The sequence below is a fragment of the Drosophila virilis genome, chromosome 4, assembly GCF_030788295.1.
Source record: "Drosophila virilis strain 15010-1051.87 chromosome 4, Dvir_AGI_RSII-ME, whole genome shotgun sequence".
NCBI classification, from domain to species: domain Eukaryota; kingdom Metazoa; phylum Arthropoda; class Insecta; order Diptera; family Drosophilidae; genus Drosophila; species Drosophila virilis.
The window spans coordinates 12219287-12241893 of NC_091546.1; the positions used below are offsets into that span (position 1 = coordinate 12219287).

The 22607-nt window shown below is 41.9% G+C and overlaps 5 protein-coding genes across 9 annotated transcripts in view; 2 read left to right on the top strand and 3 right to left on the bottom strand.

Moving 5' to 3' along the window:
* The window catches only part of Plc21C (Phospholipase C at 21C), an 86931-nt gene that overhangs the window by 21713 nt on the left and 42611 nt on the right, over positions 1-22607 (top strand). For all 5 annotated transcript variants that reach the window (XM_015173279.3, XM_015173278.3, XM_015173281.3 and 2 more), the window contains one exon: positions 11781-12211. In XM_015173279.3, the coding sequence (XP_015028765.2) occupies positions 12119-12211 (93 nt within the window). In that variant the 5' untranslated portion in view covers positions 11781-12118. The remainder of the gene's footprint in view (positions 1-11780; positions 12212-22607) is intronic.
* Positions 12217-13106, bottom strand: LOC6628861 (lectizyme). The gene has a single exon (XM_002052044.4). It carries the CDS (start codon positions 13066-13068, stop codon positions 12259-12261), a length of 810 nt encoding a protein of 269 aa, XP_002052080.3. The 5' UTR covers positions 13069-13106; the 3' UTR covers positions 12217-12258.
* LOC138911270 (lectizyme-like) lies at positions 14407-15306 on the bottom strand. Its single transcript, XM_070209294.1, has one exon. The coding sequence runs from the start codon at positions 15281-15283 to the stop codon at positions 14450-14452; it is 834 nt and encodes a 277-aa protein (XP_070065395.1). The 5' UTR covers positions 15284-15306; the 3' UTR covers positions 14407-14449.
* Positions 16836-17770, bottom strand: LOC138911271 (lectizyme-like). The gene has a single exon (XM_070209295.1). The coding sequence runs from the start codon at positions 17736-17738 to the stop codon at positions 16905-16907; it is 834 nt and encodes a 277-aa protein (XP_070065396.1). The 5' UTR covers positions 17739-17770; the 3' UTR covers positions 16836-16904.
* On the top strand, positions 19554-20625 carry LOC26531185 (lectizyme). Its single transcript, XM_015173410.3, has one exon. It carries the CDS (start codon positions 19590-19592, stop codon positions 20529-20531), a length of 942 nt encoding a protein of 313 aa, XP_015028896.1. The 5' UTR covers positions 19554-19589; the 3' UTR covers positions 20532-20625.

The window sequence follows — 22607 nt, forward strand, 5'->3', positions numbered from 1 at the left end:
ACCGTCAAGGTGGGTGGGGTGAGGGTAAGTGAAAGGAGAACGGAAGGGAGGGGGGTGGGGTGACTTTGCTGGAGTGTCTAAAAGTTGACGCCGCTGCTGTTGCCCGTCGCCGTCGCCAGTCGCCGGTTGTACTTGAACTCGGAAGGCCGACGGCGAACGCGTGGCGACAGCGAGTATCTCACAGATACGCAATTGTATCACAAACTGTGAGGCACGCAAATGCTCCACAAGTGTTGACTGCAGCAAAAGTTTCAGCCAGACAGGGGGCAGACGCAACAGCTAGTTGCATTTTGGCTTATAATATATATAAATGGGCATAGTTCCAGCGAAACATTCCAAATTTGTTGAGCTACTGACGGACAAATATACAAGAGCATTTTCTATTCTACAATTAATTTGTTTGCCAATAAATAATAGTGGCAAACATTTTGCAAATTATATTTTATTTCCATTTGACTTTGATCTTTTTAGTCATTTGCTTTGTTAAGTTCTAGCGGCTATAAATTTGTCAAATTCGATTTCAGAGCCAATTTTTCTATAAATGGTTTTGTTTAATCTAACTGATTTTTTTTTAAATATATGCATTTCCTCCAGTTATTTTTTAACTCAAAAAACTATTAAATTAATGAACGAATTCTAATTGATTTCATATTTTTTGGATTTATTTCAAATATATGAGCCCTGAACTTTGTTTTCTTTAAAAACATTTTCTTTTGTTAGCTGCTCACAAAATCAAACTGAACCATTTCTAAAACGGAAGCCTTTTAAAAGTGTTATTCTTCATCTGATTTATGAACAAATTTTATTTATTTGATTTATTAATACATTTTATGATTGTGCATATATATTTATATATGAAAATTTGACAATTTAATTTGAAATGAGTGTGAAATGTTGCTTAGTTAATATTCCTTCCAGAATTTTAGTTCAAAAACTGAGCTGCTCTTGTTTTAAGTATTTTTGTTAATGTTTTGGAATTGTTTCGCAAATTTAAATAATAATATTTAAGTGAAACTATTGATCGCATACTTATTTTAAGCTTAATTAAAGAAACTTAGAACTTGTGAGAAGTGCACAAAAATATATGCGATTATCTTCTAAGAAAGTCAGACCAAAAAAGTCTGAGCCCACAACAATCCCAGTCTCAGTTCAGTTTAAAGTCACAGTTTGACAGTCACCCGCGTGGAGTTACAGTTTTAGAGTCTTTCAGCTCAGAATCAAGAACTTAAGTGCGGCGTTTGGCGCCATCCATTGCAATATTCTTACTCCTTCAGCGAGTAATTGACATAAACTGTTCCTATAATTTATGGGCGCAGTGCCATTGCCACATGCCACCTGCCACATGAGTGGATGCTGCTTTAATGCTGCAGCAGTCGTCAGCCAAATTGAATTGGCATTAAAAAGCCGCTAGTTTCAATCAGTTAAACGTAATCAAGACATAATGGGACAGACACAAATTGCAGAGAGACAGCGAGAGATGGATAAAGACAGAGAACCAATGGCAATTAGACTCCTCTTTCTCTCTCTCTCTCTCTGTGTGTGCGTGTATACAATGCAGCGCACACTTGGCTCATTATGCTGCTTAACCCGCCCCTCCAGCTGAGTCGTTACTTGAGCTGCTCATTAATTATTTAAGAACGACGCCAACGCGGCTGCAATGTGAAAAAAGTTGCGCATACGCAGCGTAGGCCAAACTATGCATAAATGTTGTTGTTGTTATTCACTTGTTGTTGCTTCTAGTTCCAGTTGTTGTTGCTGTTGCTGTTGTGTCATACACCAACGCACACAACGATCTATCATTATAATGAAGCGTCAAATCTAATACGGGCATTTTCTAACTGCTTTCCATAGCCATGTGCTGCGCGCAGCTGTGGCTAAAAGCAGGAATAGCCTCTGCCACGGGGCGTGGAGAGGGGTGTGTGCGAGTGTGTGTTGTTGAGTGTATCCGCAACTCCGCGACTCGCCCTGTTAACGTTCTTGTGCCCTGATAACGTTGACAAACTAGATAAAAGCGCGATAAAAATGAAAACAAAATTTACACAGAGACACGAAAACTGAACCGAACCAAACCGAACCGTATCTCAGCTCAACTCAACGGAACTCAGCAAAACACAATCGTTATAAATAAAACAAAGATGAGAGCCGACACTCGCTGCTGCTGCTTAAATAATGTTTGAATACTCTACGGTTAGCCCAATAAGCTCTGCCGTTGGGGATGGAGGATGGGGGATGGGCGGTTCACTGTGAATGAGTCGCTGGAATTTGCTATGAATATGAATGAGCTGAGTAGCAAATGGCAATTTTAATACCCTGTATACATAAAACTGTATTAGCAGGGTGTCAGCAAGCATTAAAAGACTTCTTTGAGCTCTTGTAAAATAATAACGGGCTATATAAGCAGGAAAAGCCGAAGTACTTTTTGCTATAGCTGACTTTTCTAGGGATTAAAGATTTGACATACTGTTTAAATCATACCAGAGCTCAGCAATAGCAAGAAAAGGGGTTTGGCTCATATTTTCTGCATCTGCAAACTGCAATCGAACCTTAGTTAATTAAATGAAATTTAGTAATGTTTTTTAATGGTTTTAAGGTTTTATTAAGGTAAATAAAAGGGGAGGTTCCCAGGCTCAGGTCATAAATGCTTGATTTTCATTATATCTTCTGATTTTACAGTCTTACAATAGACTTAAGATATGCTCAATAGTGCAAAACAAAGTCGAAAGGGAAACAGTTTATCAGAATTTAGTACGAGCCGAAAATCAAACAAAATTAAGATTCTCAAAACCTAAAATTTATGTATTTTATTCTCAACAATAGTATCTACAACCGGACAGTTACCAGAATTGTAATATAACTTAAAAAAGCAAAGACGTTTCTTAAAGCATAAGAAGCTGCAGTTAGTTAACATTGATTCTGAGTATCTAGAGGTTTTTGCTATCCTAGAAATAAGTATGAAATTTGTAATTAAGTGTTCTCGAAATATTCAGAGCATAACAATTATTTATCTAAACGATTAATTATCAACTTTTCGATAGTTTCAACGTAATCGATAGTATATGTATCGATGAAAATGCTTAATTTTGCCAAAAATTTCAAATTTGAATTACTAAAAACTATCGATAGTATTTCAGTTATCGAATTCTGCTTTTGCAACTATGCGCAAACTATCGACAGTCTCACAGCTTACATATGCATTTGTTCTCTAGAACTGCGTATAGGGTATCTGCTAGTCGAGCACACTCGATTGGAGCATTTTTAATTGCTGCTATTGTGATAGCTGCCGTTAACTTAACGCGCGATAAACTTAGCCCAAATGCCGCTGTGTGTGTGTTGGTGTGTGTTTGTGTGAATGTGTGTGTGTTGTCGTCGACATTAGAAGTCGGTTTTAATTAATTATTATCATTTGAATTTTTGTGCTGGCCTTTTAAGCCAACGCTGCGGTTGTTCTATGTAAACCTCATTAGTTAAAACAATAATTATGATTGAAATTGTGATTATGGGAACGTGTCCAAATGGCACTGTGGTCAGCCGCGGTAGCACAACAAACCCAAGCATCTTGCAACATGCGGCACATAACGCATACGCAGCGTGTCACATGCATTTAAATGCAAACCAAACCAAACTAAACACACGCACACAGACGCACCTAGGCCTGCGTGTGAGTGTAAGTAATTAATGCTGTTTATTTATTTATTTTGGTGCTAATGCATCGCTCATTTAGTACACTACCCTTTCCCCCCTCGGTGCCGCTCTACACGCGTAATTAGCCGTAATGAAAAGCTGTCCGAGATTTATGGCCGCACAGTTTTCCCCGTTTTGTTTATGGACATTTTCTCTGTTTTCCTCCGCGTGCGCTTTTCTGCTCGTATAACTCGTGTCGCGGTGGGCGGCTGTCAAATTGGAAACATTTGACTTTTGATCTTTGCCAAAATGTCAAAATTTGAGCTGAATATTAGACAGGCCAACAGCAGGGGATGGTGGAGGGATTAGATTGGGGGAGGCTAAGGTTAAATTACATTTTAAGCTTTGCCACATCAAATCGGGCCGAAGCTTATATCTAATGAAGCTGCAGATAACCTCCCTCAGATGCTGCTTTGAACTTGATTAACCAAATAATAAACCCAACATATTTTCGACTTAAAAGCGATTTTAATGAAGCGCCTTAATGAGCGTTATGTGGCTATAAAGGAGGATACAATCAGGTTGAAAGCAGAAACACCTTATCCCGCTTCAGGTGTGTATCGCTGAAATATGAAATTTAAATAAAAGTAGAATTATACTCGGGCTCTTTATTTCCATATATTTATAACGATTGCCAACTTAAGTATTTTATAAATGTGTTGTCAAGATAGGGGGCTGTAGTTTTCTCCTTTTCAGAGTCGGAAAATGATAAATTCAATATCATCTCATTTGTATAAGACATTACAAATTCGAATATTCCAGTAAATAATCTCTAAATAATCTCTCAGCGACTGTTGCGTAATTTTTCTCCGCTCAAGAGGAGTGTACGCTTAATAGAAGGGGAATCGCTGTGCACTGATCTAAAATGGTTTGACAGAAAATATCAGACCAAGAAGGGTGTCCGTTAAAAGAGTTAACACTGTACTTGAGCTTGATTTTTCTGAGTAGAAGAGTCTGTTGACGAGACGGGCTTCAAATGTACCGAATCCCTCCTAGATCAAATACAAAATATTTTATATATCTTATATAAACGGAATCCCCTATATTGTATATACTTCCTCATATGTATTTTACTTTTTGTTCATCCATCATTGTTCTGATTTAATTGTATATTTTATTATCTCTTTATTAGGGAATGAGTATCTAATAATCAATCAAATCAAATCGCATTTTATTATGTTCGTATAATAAATACCGACACCTTGTCTTGAATTAATTGAGTATTATGTATATATATTATGTATATATATATATGAAATATAGATTTAATCTTTCCATATTTTTGTTGAAGCCATCATAACACAACTTCACTTATCTGTAAAAACTTCTATGTCGATTCATCAATCAAATTAATTTAACAATTTACATATTTGCGTACAGTAAATACTGAACATGTAATCCCTTCATTTGCACAGAATGTTAATGCTTTTTGCATATTCACGTTTCAATCGAGTACATTTCTTTTAGATTATATAAAAAATGACATATCATGCAATCAGTCAAATGAAATAACTATCAATCATTTCGATGAATACCGAAACATTTTCGTCTTACTCCTCTTATTTTCACATCCATTCTAGTTAGACGCACATGTTTTCCAGATTCCAGTTGAACTATTTTCCATTATTATGATTGCATTGAAATATACTATCTGAAGCTATCAATCGATACGTGCGAATTGTTTGTTTGTTTCGTTGTCTTTCGCAATTTTTCCCCGCGCTGATTGCTCTAGAAACTATGCTAAACTTTGCGCAATTTTCCCACCTTATAAATAGAACATTTCTGCAACAGTGAAAACAGATAAAGGTGAAAGGCGCTGAGGGATGGTGTTGGAGTGGAGGGGGGCTAATAATGGATTGTGAAAACTCGCGTGCTAAAACCATCAATTGTTTTGTCAATATTTTCACAATTTGCCTACTTATATATCGACAGGTATTATCTGGCAGAGGGCGGATGGAGCAGGGGACGGGGTGTGCGGATTGGGTCAGTAAACTCAAAAGCAAAATTAAATGCGGTTGGGTGGGGAAATTAAAAATGCAGACCCTTCGTCCCTTCCCTCCCCAACAGCCTAAGCAAAGTGTAACAAAAGTTTTCCAATTGAAGGCACGGGGTGGGGACCAATGGGGGCAGGTGGAGCTGTGCGGCTCGACTTGACGTTGACGGAGGTTCCTCAAAATGGGGCAGCAACTCGAACGTGGAGGGCCCGAGGGCCTGTTGTTTTTTGGGGTGTCATTGAACTTAATGTTGTTTTTCTTTTGCAATGTGGACAGAAGGACACAAGGACCCTCCAGCCGCTCCCTCCACTGCCAGTCCAGGCACACCCTCTTGCCACTTACACACACACACACACACACGCACACGCATCGTGCTTTATATTTTTATTTATTTGTGTACTTTATGCCACCAATATCGCATGCCCATAGCCAGAAGGGGACGGTGGCAGATTGTTGACTCAATGCGATGGGCGGGGCGCCTCGTTTGTTGCCTGATGAATTTTTACGAGTAAAACGGACAAAAATTGTCCAGGAAACAACAACAACAAGACGAAAAAAAAAGCCCATCGGGGGCCAAATTTACATGATTGCCGCGCAGCTTTGAAATATTCAAGGCGCAACAGCCAAAAGAAAGGCGAAAGCAAAAGCTGGCCGCAAATTACTCAACACTTTCGCATTTTAATAAACACAAAAACCGCTTCCGAGTCCTTTTTTTCTTCTTCTTGTTGTGCTGGGCGTGGCGCATACCCTGTGTGAGTGCGACTGTGTGTGTGCTTTTGGCTTAAATATTTGATTTGGTTGCGCTTGTTTGACTTGTTGTGCTTAAGGTCAAAGGTAATTGCAGACTCACCTTCACGATTGCTGCTATTGTTGGCACCCTCTGGCAAGGACGTGCACACTGCTTGTCAAACTGTGCCGCCTTAAATTTTGTAATAGCCTACACACACACACACACACTCACGAAAAAAATGTATTTGACATACAAGTAAATATAATTTGGTTTTGGCTAAAAGCCTCACTAACAATAAATACATAAGAGCAACAACAATGACAAGCTAAAGCAATTAGTTTAATGTAATTCTCGCTCTTTCGCTCTCACTCCTGCTTCCTGTTTCCCTCTCGATCCCTCTCTCTCTCTCCCACTGTGTATATCTCTCTCGCTTAGACACTTCAGTGCGAGATGAAGCGCCAGCAAAACTTTTATGTACCACAAATGAAATTATAGTCATACATACACACACACACACACACACACACACACACACAAACAGATATACACACTCACACCGTGGCAGGCCACAGGCTGTCGCTGCAATTTGCGCGTCGACAAAAACGCTTGCTCCTAAAAGCATGCCACAGATTTTTGCCCGACTCCAACAAGCGCCGGCCGCCGCCCGCCCCCTGCTGCTCATCCTCTTATCTTTTGAAGCTCACCTGCCTCACTTTTAAGCATTTTAACTTGGCTGCTGCCAATGTTGGCAACGTCGTCGGCAACGCTGTCATGCACATTAACCAAATAGCTGGCGCCTTGATTTGATTATCATGTTTTTTGCCAGTGCGAAGCGCCAAGATTGCCATTTGACAAGCAACTTCCTCGATGCCGTTCGTGCAACAACAGCAGCAGCAACAACAATTGCCGATGCCACAGTCAGTTGTGTGGCATCTGCCGGAGGCTGAGTAAGTTTGATTATGTACCGGAAAGGGTATTTCTGCTCTTGTTGGGCCATAACAATAAGCGTACTCTTCATAACCTTCAAACTGAGGGTTATTGTTATGGGTGAACTGATTTTCGCATGTGACCATGCATTGATATTTATTATTTTATGCTACTTATTATGTTGTGCCTATTGTTGTACAGAATGTCATCTAGAATAACTTTGCAGCAGTTCATACATTTTTATTGCACCAAAGTGAACATTTGAGCACAAATACTTCAGATTTTTCATGTTTCTGGTGCATAAAGGAATCACCAAAAATATTTTGTAGTTGGTTACAGTTTTTTAGGTGAAACGTGGTAAGACCATGAAGAAGGCATCCATTGCTTTCAAATATGAATCTTATGTATAGAAATCTCGGAGTACTCCAGTGTCCACCACGCCTGTTAGCTACGAAGTTTTTAAAGTTTAAAATACTGGGTTACAGCTAGTAAATTTATTGTAGACTTCAAAGAATCTCGAGAAACCAACTTACAGAGAGAGATGTGTAAAGCTAGGAACTTTTTGCAGAACATAAACTGAGCATGGATGACAACTCCTTCAGCTAGAATGGAAAATGTCAAATAGTTTCAAGCAAAAGAGAACAAATAGTAAATTTTAAAAGTTATCGTTGTCCATAAACTAACCTCCATCAAGCGCATGGCTGGAGCGAACGTTCTCTCAACTTTAAGAGAGCATGGAGAAATCTTGCTGGACATGTCTTATGGATATGTTTGTGAGCATACAAATACAATTGAAATGTGAGTTTATAGCTCATCTAGATTCGCATATTTCTGCCACATAAAATAACCATGGAGGACAGCTCGTTTGGCTGGTAAGGTTATGGCGCACATAAACAGACAAAGTAGTCCCCGAGATAAAGTTCTACCTCAAACGCACTTCACTATCTTCCCAAATATCGTCCGTGCCACAGCCTACATTTTACAGTTTGCTCGGCAAACATATTTTGACTGGTGCTTTGATTTATGGCTGGCCCTGGGGCTGCCCCGTAGGCGTTTGTTGGGGACAGTTCCACCCAGTTCCGCCATTTTGTTCTATTCTGTTCTGTTGTGTGTCGCATGCATGATTCATGCGAATCTCGCTCCGGCCCTGTTATTATTGTTGTTATTGCTGTTGTTGTTGTTGTTTCACTAGAAGTGGAAGTCACTTGAAATCTGTTTGTTGCCGCTGTGATTTCCTGCCATTTTCCATGGCCCCTTGCCCCTCTCTTCCCACGCACACACACACACACACCCGCCAGCCACACGCCCCCACCAGGCGTTGGTATATCTGCAAATTGCCTGCAATAAATTTTTGCCCGTTTGCCATAAAACACTTAAAACGATTTGTGCGAGTAAAAAACAAGAAATAAAAAAAAAAGAAGAGTGCTCTAGCCCGCAGCTCGGCTAGAAGATACCCTGAACAAACACTCTAGCTTCTTCCCACACATACTTCTTCCCTCCCCCCAGTCCGTGCCTTATGAAAGGTTCAGTGTCTACCTATGGCACACGACTCTATCCATATCTATTTATATTTTTTTCTTTGACAATGTCGGGTTCTTTTAATACTCTCTTTTTTGCATTAGAAACCAAATCGATATTTATCGATATTATGCAAAATTCTTATCGCTTGTTGCTGTTTCCGCGATCGAGGTATAGGTATACCCTCTAAATATGAAGCCGCTCCCCAGTGCCTGTTGCAAGTATTCGCACAAAAACAACATGCCCCACTTTTAAAGGGTTCAGCGTGTACAAAGAAGAAGTGAGAAAAAACGTAGAGCTGAAGGAGTGCAAAAGGAAAGTCTGAATCCGCGTCGCCAGCAAATTATTCATTTGATTTTCTCGACGCGCTTGTTATATAAGCCATAACAATTTTCCAATCATTTCCACGCAGTTCGTATGCAAAACAAAATGCTTAATTACTTCCGCGGCAAAGCCGGCGGCTGAATTTTCCTGACGTAGAAACTCAATTTGAAATTTACGAATGCGGCTAAATGTGGAAGAGAGTAGAGAATGCAAAGAAAACTGCCAAAATAAATGCACACAAATTCAATTTTATTTACCATAGTTCGCAGAAACAACAATAACAAAAAACAAATGACTTCCTTTCTGCCGCATGTGTGTGTGTTTGTGTGTGTGTGTGTGAATGTGTGTCTACCACTAACACACACACACAGCCAAGTTGTGCGGCTTGTGGACTTGCCAAAGTTTTGCTTACGTTCACATTTTGTGTGTTGCTGAAATTGGTTATGGCTTGGCCAAAAGAAATTATAAATGAATTAGTTAGAAAGTCACGTGAATGTGTGTGCGTGTGTGTGTGTGTGTGTTTGCGTGTGTGTAAGTGTAGCTGGTTGTCTTTCTCCATTGTATATCTGACATTATCTGCGTCTCTCTTGCCTGGCTTATTTTAAGCGGATTAAGTGTTTGGGAGCAAAACTTAAAGCATTGGCTGTGAATGATTCAGAAGCCAAAGCATATTCTGAATGAATTTACTGAACACTTATCGGCTGCTGTCATCGGAGCTGACTTCCGTTGAGTTGGGACTGTCCCACAACCGGATGTCTATTTAAAGTCCGTGAAGCTGGACAATAACGTTGCGCAGTTCCTCCCACCCTCTGACGAGGTCAAAAGTTGTTTGGCTGCTAATTGAAAACTGCAAACTGAAGACTGTGAACTGAAAATGTTTGTGCTCCAAATTAGCGAAACAATTTTACATAAATGAATGGCGAAAATAAAAAACAAAAAAAGAAGGCGAGAGAAAACTATACAATGCGCCGCGGGGCCAGCCCAAAAATAGGCTAACAAAGCGATAGCCATATTGAATGCCAAATCTGTGAAAAGCAGGCACCAGACTTGACCCTTCCCAAATTCTGGCTATATATAGAAAAGACGTAGAGTATGCGAATGAATTGATTTGAATAAAATCCAAGCATATTTCTCACTTTATTTTGAGACCCCATGAATCGATTTGAATAAAATAAGAGTTAAACTCTGATTTTTCGCTCGACTGCAAACTAACTAATTTTTTTTTTAAATATCAAGAGCACATTTGCCGTCCCTGCTCGGTCGCCATTAAACAGCAGCAGCTCAACTTTTAGTTACCAGAAAAAACACTTGCTTTGAGTAAGCCATATCGAAGAGCAAAGGCAAAGTGCAAACTCGCAGATATTTTTATAAATTAAAGCCAACGATGGAAAAACTGAATCAAATCACAAAATTACATTTGCAGCCACGTTTTCCACTTGAATCTCTTTCGCAGACGTCATTGAGAAGCGGTTTTTGTTCGGCCAATAGATTTGACCTTAACATCTGTAAAGGGAATGGCAAAGCTTACAAATATTTTCATAGCTAAAGAAACAAAAATAAAGACAGTCAATCGATTTGATTAAAACCACATTTATTGCTGGCAACAAAAAATAACAGAACGAATAGCATTGAAGTTACAAATTAACTTTCACAGCGAGTTGACTTTTACAAGTGATGCGAGCTAAAATGTCCACAAATGGTTGATCTATTGAAATTATCTAGAATAGCATTCTTCTCAGTCATATTTCATTATTTTGTGTCAAATGAGTCCCTGCCCAGTCGCCAATTGTAATTACACTCGAATAGCGATAATTCGAAATGGCAAGGGGTTCACATATTTAACGATTCTCACAGTAATTCGATTTATCTAGATTTCCATTTAACGAGGTTCAACAAAGTAAAATTCGAAAAATTGCGGCTTTTAAATTTCAGATAATGTTAAAAAATATAGTTATAATTAAGGAATTAACGATCTGGCTTGTATGTTGGTTAAAATTTATAAGAGGTTACGAAACCAAATTTCATATTATGAGGTTCAATATACTATGCGCTGCAAAAAATACCACGAATGTGTGGAATTTTTACAAATTAACGAATATTAATTGCCAGCAACTTAAATTCCAGTTAACATGAACTTAAGACGAGAGTAGAGATAAGATTACTCAATATATTTTAATAATATCTATCAATATCATCTAGTCGACCATTTACTGCACAGAACGAATACGAATCTTAATTTTTCCTTTGAACATCAATTTTTAGTATTTGTTATTTGTTAATAATTTTCAACAAGTATAAATCTTTTATCAAAATTTTGCCTTTCAGACAAGGCAATAATTAAATCAGCAGTCTTCAAAGCGAATACAAGAAGTCCCTGCTCGGGCGCCAAAAACTGTTTTTAAAGCAAATAATAATAATAATAATAATAAAATCAATACTAAATAAGTTTCGACTTTGTAATTGTGTTAAGGCATTTAGTCCGTATAGCTGGCGGCTACGGTCATGGCAAGTGGAGCCGTAGATAGTCGTCTCTGTTGATAAAACTTGGCTTTGTTAACTCAGTCTAAACGCATTGTTTGGTTCTGTTTGTTTTGTACTTTTTGCAGCCAGCGGAATTTTAATTAAGCTGCAACAGCGAAACCCGCAGAATGCAGCAGGCGCAGGTGAAGCGTGCGGCAATAACAGCGGCTGCCGTTAATTGAGGCCAGGACCAGGACACGGTCAAATGGCTTCATTTGTATGCAAAGAAAACTCAACCAAAACAACAACAACAACAACAACTATTGAGAGAACCACTGAAGTTGAAAGCGAAACAAACTCAACTAAGGAAATGCAGCACAGCGGCTAAGCCCTGAAGCTGAAAAGAAAACCTGAAGCGAATCCACGCATAAGAATCGGGCAAAAGTAACTGAGGACAACAAATAGCACAGAGAAGGGCAACAGGATGATGAGCGCAGGCGGCACCTACATATCGACGGCCAGCGTGGAGGTGCCACAGGCTCTGCAGGATGGCGAGAAGTTCATCAAATGGGACGATGTGAGTAGTGCAAAAGTTCAATTCATTTATTCATTCATTTGCTAGCCTTAGTGGTCATTGCTGTGCTCATTGATCCAGTCAGAGTAGGCGCCCGTGTAGGTGTAGACAGAGGGGTATTTGGTGCTGGCGCAGGGCGTGTAGCCCCAGGAGACAATGCCCACCAGCTGGTAGCTGCCGTCGACCTTCTTGTTAACCAAAGGACCGCCGCTGTCGCCGTTGCAGGCGCCGTCGGTGGTGCCGGCGGTGTAGCTGCAAATGTTGCTGTCGGCCAGGCTGTTGCCGCGTGGCAGCGCATCCAGGCAATCGGCATAGCCGATAATATCAACGTCCAGTTTCTGCAGCTTGTCGGGCAATGAGCCAGAGTTGTCGCGTCCCCAGCCGAATAGCACGCCATCGGTGTTGGCCGTGAACTGGTTGGTGGCCACCGAGATGGTCGAGACGGGTGCGCTGCCATCGCGTGCCAGCACAGTCAGATCGAAGGGCTCCTCCAGGAAGATCAGACCCAAATCGTAGGGGCCAACGCCGCCGCCGTATTTTTCGTGTATCGTCTGGCGAGCGCTGCTGCCCTTGCGCACCTGAGTCGCTGACTTGTCCGTGCGACTGTGGGCGCCAGCGACCACCTGGAATGTAGCATAGGTCATGCAGTGGGCGGCGGTCAGCACAACGCGATCGCTGATCAGGGAACCGGCACAGTAATGCGAGTTGCTGGTCGACTGCAGCGACACAATGAAGGGCGCCTCGCCAGAGTTGGCCTCATGGCCGTTGATGATGCGACCCTCCGGGAATCCCGGCCAGGCAATGATATTGGCACTAGCCGAGGCCACGGCCAGTGCAAGTAGCACCACAAATTGTCTCATGTTAACAGCTGCTGATTTCACCGTTTACTGTGTGCCATCGGTAGCTGGAGCTTGCCCTTTTATAGTCAGTGTTGGTGCCTTATCAGAGAGTAATCCTTATCAAATCGATAGCTATCAATGGCAACTGGTCTTTATGGAAGTCATTTAAGCGACGCGCCGCAGATTTGTGGCAAATTTACGATCCTTTTTTTTTAGCGGCTTTTGTGCCGCTTCTGACCATGTCCCGATTAACCAGAGTGCACTCTGCCCGCCAGACAACGCTATCGGGTCCACTAATCGCTGGCGCAGACCCACTTTAGATCGGTATCAATGGCAGTAGATGGAATCATTCAGTCATCCTCAAGAGTGTTGGCCCAGTTCGATTATTCCTGCTACAATACGTAGATCGGGTCCACTAATCGCTGGCGCAGACCCACTTTAGATCGATATCAATGGCAATAGATGGAATCATTCAGTCATCCTCAAGTGGGCTGGCCCAGTTCGATGATTCCTGCTTCGATACGTTGATCGTCTGTGCGTAAATAAATACTGTGGCAAGTGGCTCGTAAATCACGAAATCGGTTTACTTTATGGCCGACCATATATAAAAGTAATCTGTATAAACAAAGAAAAATTATTTTCATTTCTGCAAGATCATGTGTCTGATTGGGCGCGCGTTGTAAAGCATAGGAGCGTTTGAAAAGTTCTCGATGTGGTCATCGAGCGTAGCAGACAACTGACACAGCTGATCACAATTTATTGGATGTCTTGCAATCGGAATCTACAAACGTTTACGGGGGGTATAAATATGATATCTGAATAGCTCGTTGACAGTATTTAGTAAGCGCTGCCGCAGCCAACTTAACAATGGCACACACGTTTCTGGTGCTGCCAGATTGCGTTATTTTAATATTTTAATACGATAAGCTAGCGCTGACATCAGATTGGGTAAATGTTCAAAGGCTTGTTCAAGCCAAAATCAAAAAATATCTCATGTCACCCAACTTAAGTTATTTCACAAAGCAACAGCATATTTCGCAAGCAAACTCTACTCCCTTTTGGCGTTGCCAGACTGTATTATTTACAAGCTTTGTCAGCCTCATTATTTGGTAGTTATATAATTATAATCGTTTCACGGTGTTCAAGCGATAGTACCAAAAGTAGCATTTTGATTTAGTAGTCTGTTTGTCGGATAAAGACAGCCAAATCGATTAATTGTTTAATTAAGATAAATATTTAAAAACTTTGAGAGTAGAAAGAACTTAGAGACACAGAAACATCTGCATAAGGTAATTTAGACTTGGTACCTTCTAAGTTTAGAGATCATTCCCTCTGCGCATTAAATATTAATCAAACCCATTTAGTTAACCAAAAGCCAAAATTTATTAATCAAATTCACAAGTTAGAACAGAATGTAGTAGGCACTCTGGATCTTGGCAATCCATTCAATATAGGAGGAGACGCGAGTGTAAACTGAGGGGTAGTTGGCCAACCCGCAGGGAATGTAGCCCCAGGAGACAACACCAATTAGCTCAGAGGGAGCATCCTCGTGCTCAACGACCAGTGGGCCGCCGGAGTCGCCGTTGCAAGCGGATTTGCTCTGCTGCAGGGAGTCGGAGCAAACATTGCTTTCAGCGAGAGGAGCATCGGCGGGCAGAGCCTCCTTGCACTTATCGTAGTTGACAATCTCAGTGGTAATGGTCTGCAGGGTCTTGGCGGGCGTAAACACGTAGGACTTAGGCTGGCCCCAACCGTACAGATGGGTCTCACCCTCGTGGATCTCCTCAACACCCGGCAGGGTAGCTGGGCTGACCCACTCGTTGAACTCGAAAGGTTCGCTGACGTGCAACAAAGCAATGTCAAAGGGACCAACGCCACCGGTGTACTGCTCGTGGACGCGGCCAAAGTCAATCCGGCGGCGCTGGGTGCGCTCATCTACCTCGGCGCGCTGGTGCAGACCGGCAATGGCGCCCATGCCAACCGGCTGGGAGATGCAGTGAGCGGCGGTGACAATCCATTCCTTGTTGATGATGGTGCCTCCGCAGCTGTGCGAGTGACTATTGAAGTTGGAGGCCAGTGAGACAATGTAGGGTGCCGCATGTGGATCGGCTTCGGTGCCGTTGATTACGAATCCAGTGGCAAAGCTGGGAATAACCTTGGCCAAGGTATCGGTCAGCTTGCCAGCATGAGCGCTGGCAGCCAGCAAGGCGAACAGGGTAACAGCGAGTACTTTCATTCCGGTTGAATGCCTTGAAATTATGAATTGAAATGATAAGATACAACCTTTTATAGGGCCATCAGCCCGGAAGAAAAAGCTTTATTATCGGCAGATTAGCAGATTAGCAGATAGATTTATGATACAGATATCCCTTAGGGCGATAATCATATTTTATAACACAAAGTTTCCCATCTATCAATATTCCGACTAATCAGCTAATTGGGATCTTTCATCGCCTGATAAGATTTAAATAGCGAGCAGCCCACAGCAATATTTTGACAACCCTGGCAAACGAAGAGCGATTGTCCGAAACTCCGTCCGATAGTATCGATAACTTATGATTACCTTCACAACGCATAATTCGAAAACTAAAAGAATATTTAAAGAAAATTACTCGTTTGCTTCCATCATTTATTTTGGATTTGATTTAACGGAAAGTGCATGTTTTATATATATCGATTTGAGATTCGATTTTCGCACATCAAATCGGTTTCAAGTGTCGTAAATGTGACTTCTCGCAGCGTTGATGTAGGAAAAATGATTTTACGCCCTTGTGCAGGATATTTTAAGTTTATCGTGACAAGTATACCGCATGGAGGCATACATCTACGACCCCATAAATCATATATATCCTTGATCAGTAAAAACAGCCGAGTCCATATAACGATGTTTGTCTATGCGCCTGTCTGTTTAAATGCAAGCTGGGCCCTAAGTTTTAAGCTTTATATTACAGGCAGTACATATGTCGAAACCGGCCAGATCGGATTGCTATAAAGTCGATCATATTAAACTTTGTTTTGTTTTCACGATATATTGCCCTACCTCATCATTAAATAGTTTCACAATGTTCTCTATGTATAGCCAAAATGGTATCAACATCGCATATGCTATATCAAATGGTTTCCAAAGGAATAAAATAGCTAATTAGCGGGATATTTATTATTTATAACCAATTAGAAACCTATTTTGTCAGTCATAAATTTCTAGGAAATTTACATTTCAAGAATCCTGTTACTAAGCAAAATACGCAGAACTCAAAGTCATATTTTTCAATTATGCTGTATAAAATGATTTTGCAAAAATTCAACCTATGTTTTTATACAAGCCATTTATTTAATTTGCTGCTTATCTTCACCCTATGTAAAATGCCAGTCACACACATTAATTTATTGATATAGCTAGAAAACATGAACCAAGAAAAGATGGCCAATAGGAACAAGAAACCCCTAGACACTTATAGATATGTCAATAAAAGTTTCTTGCGTGTGCTCCGATTGGTTGCAATAATATAGCTTATAATTACACTCTGTTCAGATAGTGGAACACACAGTAAACAGTGTATTCAACAGTCATTTCACCCCAACTCATACGTTCTAACTTGCTTTAAGCTAATCTATTGACATACGCCCCTTAACAAGGTACATGTGTCCTAAGCAAAGTCCATAAAAAGCTACACTAATCCAGCCAAAATTAGCCAGTAATTATTGGAGATTAGATTAAACAATCGGAGATAGTATACTGTTATGCGGTATGATGAAATATGATGATCACATGCTTTATAAAAATGCAATTTGTCCTTAATAATCAAACTGGACTTGACCAGAGTCAAGTTCGTTTATTAAAAAGTTTAAACAAGAACTTAGTTCAGAATGTAGTAGGCACTCTGGATCTTGGCAATCCAGTCGATGTAGGCAGAGACGCGGGTGTAGACCGAGGGGTAGTTGGCCAAGCCGCAGGGAATGTAGCCCCAGGAGACAACGCCAATTAGCTCAGAGGCAGCATCCTCGTGCTCAACGACCAGTGGGCCGCCGGAGTCGCCGTTGCAAGCGGAGATGCTCTGCTGCAGGGAGTCGGAGCAGACATTGCTCTCAGCGAGAGGGGCATCATCGGGTAGAACCTCCTTGCACTTTTCGTAGTTGACAACCTCGGTGGTAACAGTCTGCAGAGTCTTGGCGGCAGTCAAAATGTAGGATTTGGGCTGGCCCCAACCGTACAGATGGGTCTCACCCTCGTGGATCTCCTCACGGCTGGGCAGGGTAGCTGGGCTGACAAATTCGTTGAACTCGAAGGGTTCGCTCACGTGCAACACGGCAATATCAAAGGGACCAACGCCACCGGTGTACTGCTCGTGGACGCGGCCAAAGTCAATCTGGCGGTGCTGGGTGCGCTCATCTACCTCGGCGCGCTTGTGAAGACCGGCAATGGCGCTCATGCCAACCGGCTGGGAGATGCAGTGAGCGGCAGTGACGATCCATTCCTTGTTGATGATGGTGCCTCCGCAGATGTGCGAGTGCTTTTCGAATTTGGTGCCCAGTGAGACAATGTAGGGTGCCGCATGTGGATCGGCTTCGGTGCCGTTGATCACAAATCCGGTGGCAAAGCTGGGAATAACTTTGGCCAACGTATCGGTCAGTTTACCAGCCTGGGCGCTGGCAGCCAGCAGGACAAACAGGGTAACAGCGAGTACTTTCATTCTGCTCAAAGCAATAGACGCCGAATGACTGAGTCGTTGGCGTGCAGCGACCTTTTATAGTTCGCTGTTATCAGCCGATTAAAAGATGGATTTACGATAATGATTTGAGTATTTACTAATCAAATTTTATGACTTGATTTTTCCACACCAACCGAAATTAAGCTAATCCAACAAATCCAGCTGATAAGGATAAGGATTCTACAGAAGCGTGCCATTAAAAATACCAAATAGCACTATGTAGAGCCAGAAACCCTAGTTTCTACAGTCCCTACGCGTTGTTCATGTTGGGCCCTCGATAATTGCCATATTTTTAGCATGTGTAATGTGGGCTCTAAGGTGTTGACAAGCCACGCGTGCAAGGTCGCCTCGAGCCTAAGTTCCCCTCTCATAAAAGGGCGCTAAATATATATATTTATACGTACGTGTGTGTTTGTCTATAAAGGGATACTCGTCCTTGGCGGTTACATAAAAGAGTGGACAATGTCCGGAGCTCGGCCCGCGGCAGATGGTGGTCATTTTACGGGCTTAGCCAATTAAAAGCAAATTTTACGCCGCTGCGGGCCTTGGACTTTGTGCAACCGCACGCACACAAACACACACACACCCACACACACGCGCACTCAAACAAATGTGTACACATTTAACTAAACAGCGCTGGGAAAAGCCCAACGGCGGGGAAAGTACAGAACATGTGGCATGAATACCACTTTGAAGACCAGCTAAACGATGATAATTAAGCACAAACGAATCCTCTAATAAGCGCCTGACTAAACTGCGGCCATGCTGAATTAAAAAAAATTCTTTACAAGCTCTCTACAATTAAATTTATCTATTCAAATGTTTCTTAGAAAAACATAATCCTCTTAATATCAAAATCCAACTAGGCTTTCATTAATTGTCTTTGTGGAAATCAAAGGAAGGAAAGGCTTTAGTAATATTAAGGGTTCTTAGGGCAAAATATCTAACACAAGGGTAGATAGAGCTCGAAAAGGGGGCTTAGAGATATTTATATATAGCTTTAAATCATTTAGAGCTAGAAAAAATCTAGTTTTTCAGCCAATTGTTCCTATAGGTGCTCAAAGATATAGAAATCCGAGGTTGTTTTATGTTTAGCTCATGTTAAAGGAGCAAAGGATAGTTTAAAATTTGATTGTTAGTAACATGATAAAAAACAACTATGTTTATGACTATTTATTTGTCCCGAATAGACATTTTTCAACTTTAGAGAAACAGGGAGTCTTATTCCACGGGATCAAAATCCATATTTAAAAGTGAGTGAGTAATTTATTTGCTCTGTGAACCATCATTAAAATATAAAAATTTCTAGCTTAAAAATCATGGAAGATATAGCAATATTTTCTTGATAGACCCATGGATTGATCAAAACGAAATCAAAACATGAATTAATAGCAATTTATATTGAGGCAATGAAAGTTGGAAATAGGTGTTTATTAAAAGGGAAATTCTCTCTCGCTCTGCGACATTTGTAGCGGGTCGTGACTCCACTTCGTGATTGCGAACACGCACAACGTCAACAACCTTTTGTAAGAAAAATGGTTTCTCTTCTACTTTTAAAAATGTTTAAATGAAATATGTATGGATAGGGAAAAAATAAACAATAATAGTCATTAAGAAGCGTGGAAATTTGGAATTTGTGGCAACTGCATAAAAGTCCAACACGCTGCCATCCCTAATCTCTGCACGCTCTCACTATCTCTCTCCTTAAATACTAATCGCACTTGTTACCCTCACTGCTTATCGTAAAGCTCCACTGAATGATTGCGTATATAAGTGTCGAGAGCTTCCGGGAATGGCTCACAACAATCGCAGTTCGCAACGATTCGTAACGTTATGTTGGCGGTAAAAATTTTGTTAGCCTTGCTGCCGCTTTTGGCTTTGGCCAAGGCCAGGTCTCAGGTACCCCAGTTGGAGCACCTGCTGTCGGGTCACTATGAGGAGTTGGCTGAAGGGAATATCGCGTCAGAGTCAGTCGCCCATTTGGTGGAGAGTATAATGCATAAGATGCAAAACGAGCAGGCAATGGAAATAACGTCGCGCATTATTGATGGATTCGATGTGCAGGGCGTGGACAATGCGCCCTACCTTGTCTCGCTGAGCCTTACCCCGCTGACCTACAGTCATCAGTGCGCGGGTGCCATCATTGGCAAGCGCTGGATCCTCACGACTGCCCACTGCTGCGAGGAGTGGCGCAGCTTCAATGGCGAGATCATTGGCAACGCCGTCTATGCAGGCCTCTCCAATCGCGCCAACGTGAGCGACGCCCAGGTGCGCTACGTGGACTTTGCCTCGACGCATCGCTCTTTTAACGGCCAGGCCGGCAGCGACAACATCGCCCTGCTTCACGTTTCCGAGTCATTTGTGTACTCGGCGCGTGTGCAGCAGATAGCACTGCCGGATCTGGATGAGGACTACAGCGGGAAGACGACCACCGTCTACGGCTGGGGTCTGACGGATGTCGACGGTGATGCGTACTCCAAGGAGCTGCAATATGGATTCTCCGCACTGCTGAACAGCACGCGCTGCGCGGAGCTGCTGCCCACGGATGCGCCGCTCTCGCAAAGGCAGGTATGCGCCCAGGTGCAGGCATGCTATGGCGATGGCGGCAGCCCCCTGGTCTACTGGCCCATCACCGGACCAGCTGAATTGGCGGGACTGGGCTCCTGGAGCTATATGCCCTGCGGCTATGCCAATCGGCCGACGGTCTTCACCTCGGTGCCCGCCTACGTGGATTGGATCTACCAAGTGATTAGTGCCTACTACCAGCTCAACTGAGCAGCGAACAGTCAAGTCTTTAAGCTAACGTCTAACAGCTTTGATCTTTGCGTAATACACTTGTCGCCAATTAAAGCAAACAACAACTATCTAATCTCTAAAATTCAGCCCTAGATATCGGGCACAGACTAACAATATCACCAATGGTCAATTAACTGCTCGATAAGCCTCATAAGTTCGATAGCCCAATTTGTGTGGATCGAGCATGCCTAATCGTAGATTCTAGCTGATGTCAACTTCAAGGGGCACCTGCTGCGCGTGCAGGGTCAAATTGCAGTGTCTCCACAACTGTACACGTTGCGTACATCAATCTTAATTTGCCTAGAGCTCCGACAGACGTTGACAGCTGTTGCTGCTGTTGCTGCTGCTGCTTGGGACTGGCTTCATTTTGTTGGAGTGTACCACTCGGCGTATGCTTAATAAGTGCCTGGCGAAACTTTAAACCAACAAGAGCAACTCGAGCATCTAGTTTCGAGTGCTCGACAAACTTGCACAGGTGACAAACGTGGAGGCTGTCTACATTTTTATGACATCATTTGCATGTAGTTTGAAGTTGCAGCTGCTGAAGCTGCTTCGTATACCCTGCACACATAAAATGCACCAAAAAGGCTATTATAGACAGTTAGCCAGAGATGAAGGCAGCTAAGATGTGATTCAATTATTAGAAGGGTATACATGTATGTTATTCAGGCTCAAATCAGATAACATACGAAATACTCAAGGCCTCAAATTTTTGTATGTGCGTTTACAATTGTTGTCTCTACTCTACATTCACGTGTTTAAAGATTATATTTTTAGCAAGTTTGTTGTTTGTTTGGCATTTCGAGGAGTGCATTTCATCTGTACAGTTAAAACTTCCAAGTTCTTCTTTCTGAGCAGCAGAAATGAATCACATGACTCGCGAACGATTGTTTCAGTTCGTATTGCTTTTCAAAACAAAAAGATTATTAATCACAGGGTAACCTTTCAATGGGAAAAAAGAAACAATGGCACAGTAAATTGCTTCGCTTGGGAGAAAAAAATGAACGCCGTATTATTGTCAAACTATTGCTGAGGAATTAAAAATGTATTTACGAAAAGATATATAGAGAATTAAATGTGAATCTGTAATAGATACATCTGTACTCCGTGTATTACCAAGTCAAGCATTGAAGCATACTTATTTCTTTCAATAGTTCAACTTTGCCAAAAGTGTTAAGGATAGGGTAGTAGAATTCCCACACCCGCTCACGCACACAGATTGCCGGGCAGCAGCTGGGTAATCCCAAATAGCATTTGCATAGTCCCCAAAGCAGTTGACGCTCTGCGTAGAGGCAACTGTAACTCAGAGAAACGCACCCACTTGCCTTGGCTTTATTGGCAGGCCCCTAAGCATGATTGACAATACAATATGCATACAACTGTATCTCTAGATATATCTGTATCTCTGGCTCTAAATGTATCTGTAACTGAGGCACAGCTGCGAGCACATTTATCCCTTTGCTTTGGCAGTATCTATAGGGACGCGGAGCTGGCAGGGCTTCAATTGAATTATGCATGTAATCGCTCTTAGCCCAAACGCGCGCACAAACAAGCTTTAGAGCCAGACAAGCGTCTGTCGCTTGCCAGTTTTTTAGTCACGAGTTGAAATTTTCGCAGTCGATTCGCAGGCCATTTGGATATTTGTCAATACGATTGGCAGTGTTGGTTAGCAGCAAAAATTTGCTTATTGAAAACAAATCAACGAACGGGTCGTTGGCTGGCTGGCAGCTCAATTAGTGAGGAGTAATTAGAAAAGTAGAAAAAACAAGATTTATTCAAGTGGGGCACATCTTGTGTTTGGGAAGCATGGGGTTAAACTGTAGTCCAATTAGCGATGCGCAACCCTTTTTCTGATGGCAGCCCCAAAATCTGCACAAAATATGCGCTTAATTGAATAAAAATGTTGCAGGAGCGGGCGAGGGGTTCAGAAGGAAATGAACCAAACCGGACTTGAATCCCAAATGACCCTCAAACACACCCTCACCCAAAGCAAAAGCTGCGCATATTTCTAGTGCAAGTAAATGTTTTCAATATCAATTATTAGAATGGACAGGG

Coding starts and splice junctions, on each gene's coding strand:
- LOC138911270 (XM_070209294.1), bottom strand. CDS start 15,283: ATGAAAGTACTCGCTGTTACCCTGTTCGCCTTGCTGGCTGCCAGCGCT.
- LOC138911271 (XM_070209295.1), bottom strand. CDS start 17,738: ATGAAAGTACTCGCTGTTACCCTGTTTGTCCTGCTGGCTGCCAGCGCC.
- LOC6628861 (XM_002052044.4), bottom strand. CDS start 13,068: ATGAGACAATTTGTGGTGCTACTTGCACTGGCCGTGGCCTCGGCTAGT.
- LOC26531185 (XM_015173410.3), top strand. CDS start 19,590: ATGTTGGCGGTAAAAATTTTGTTAGCCTTGCTGCCGCTTTTGGCTTTG.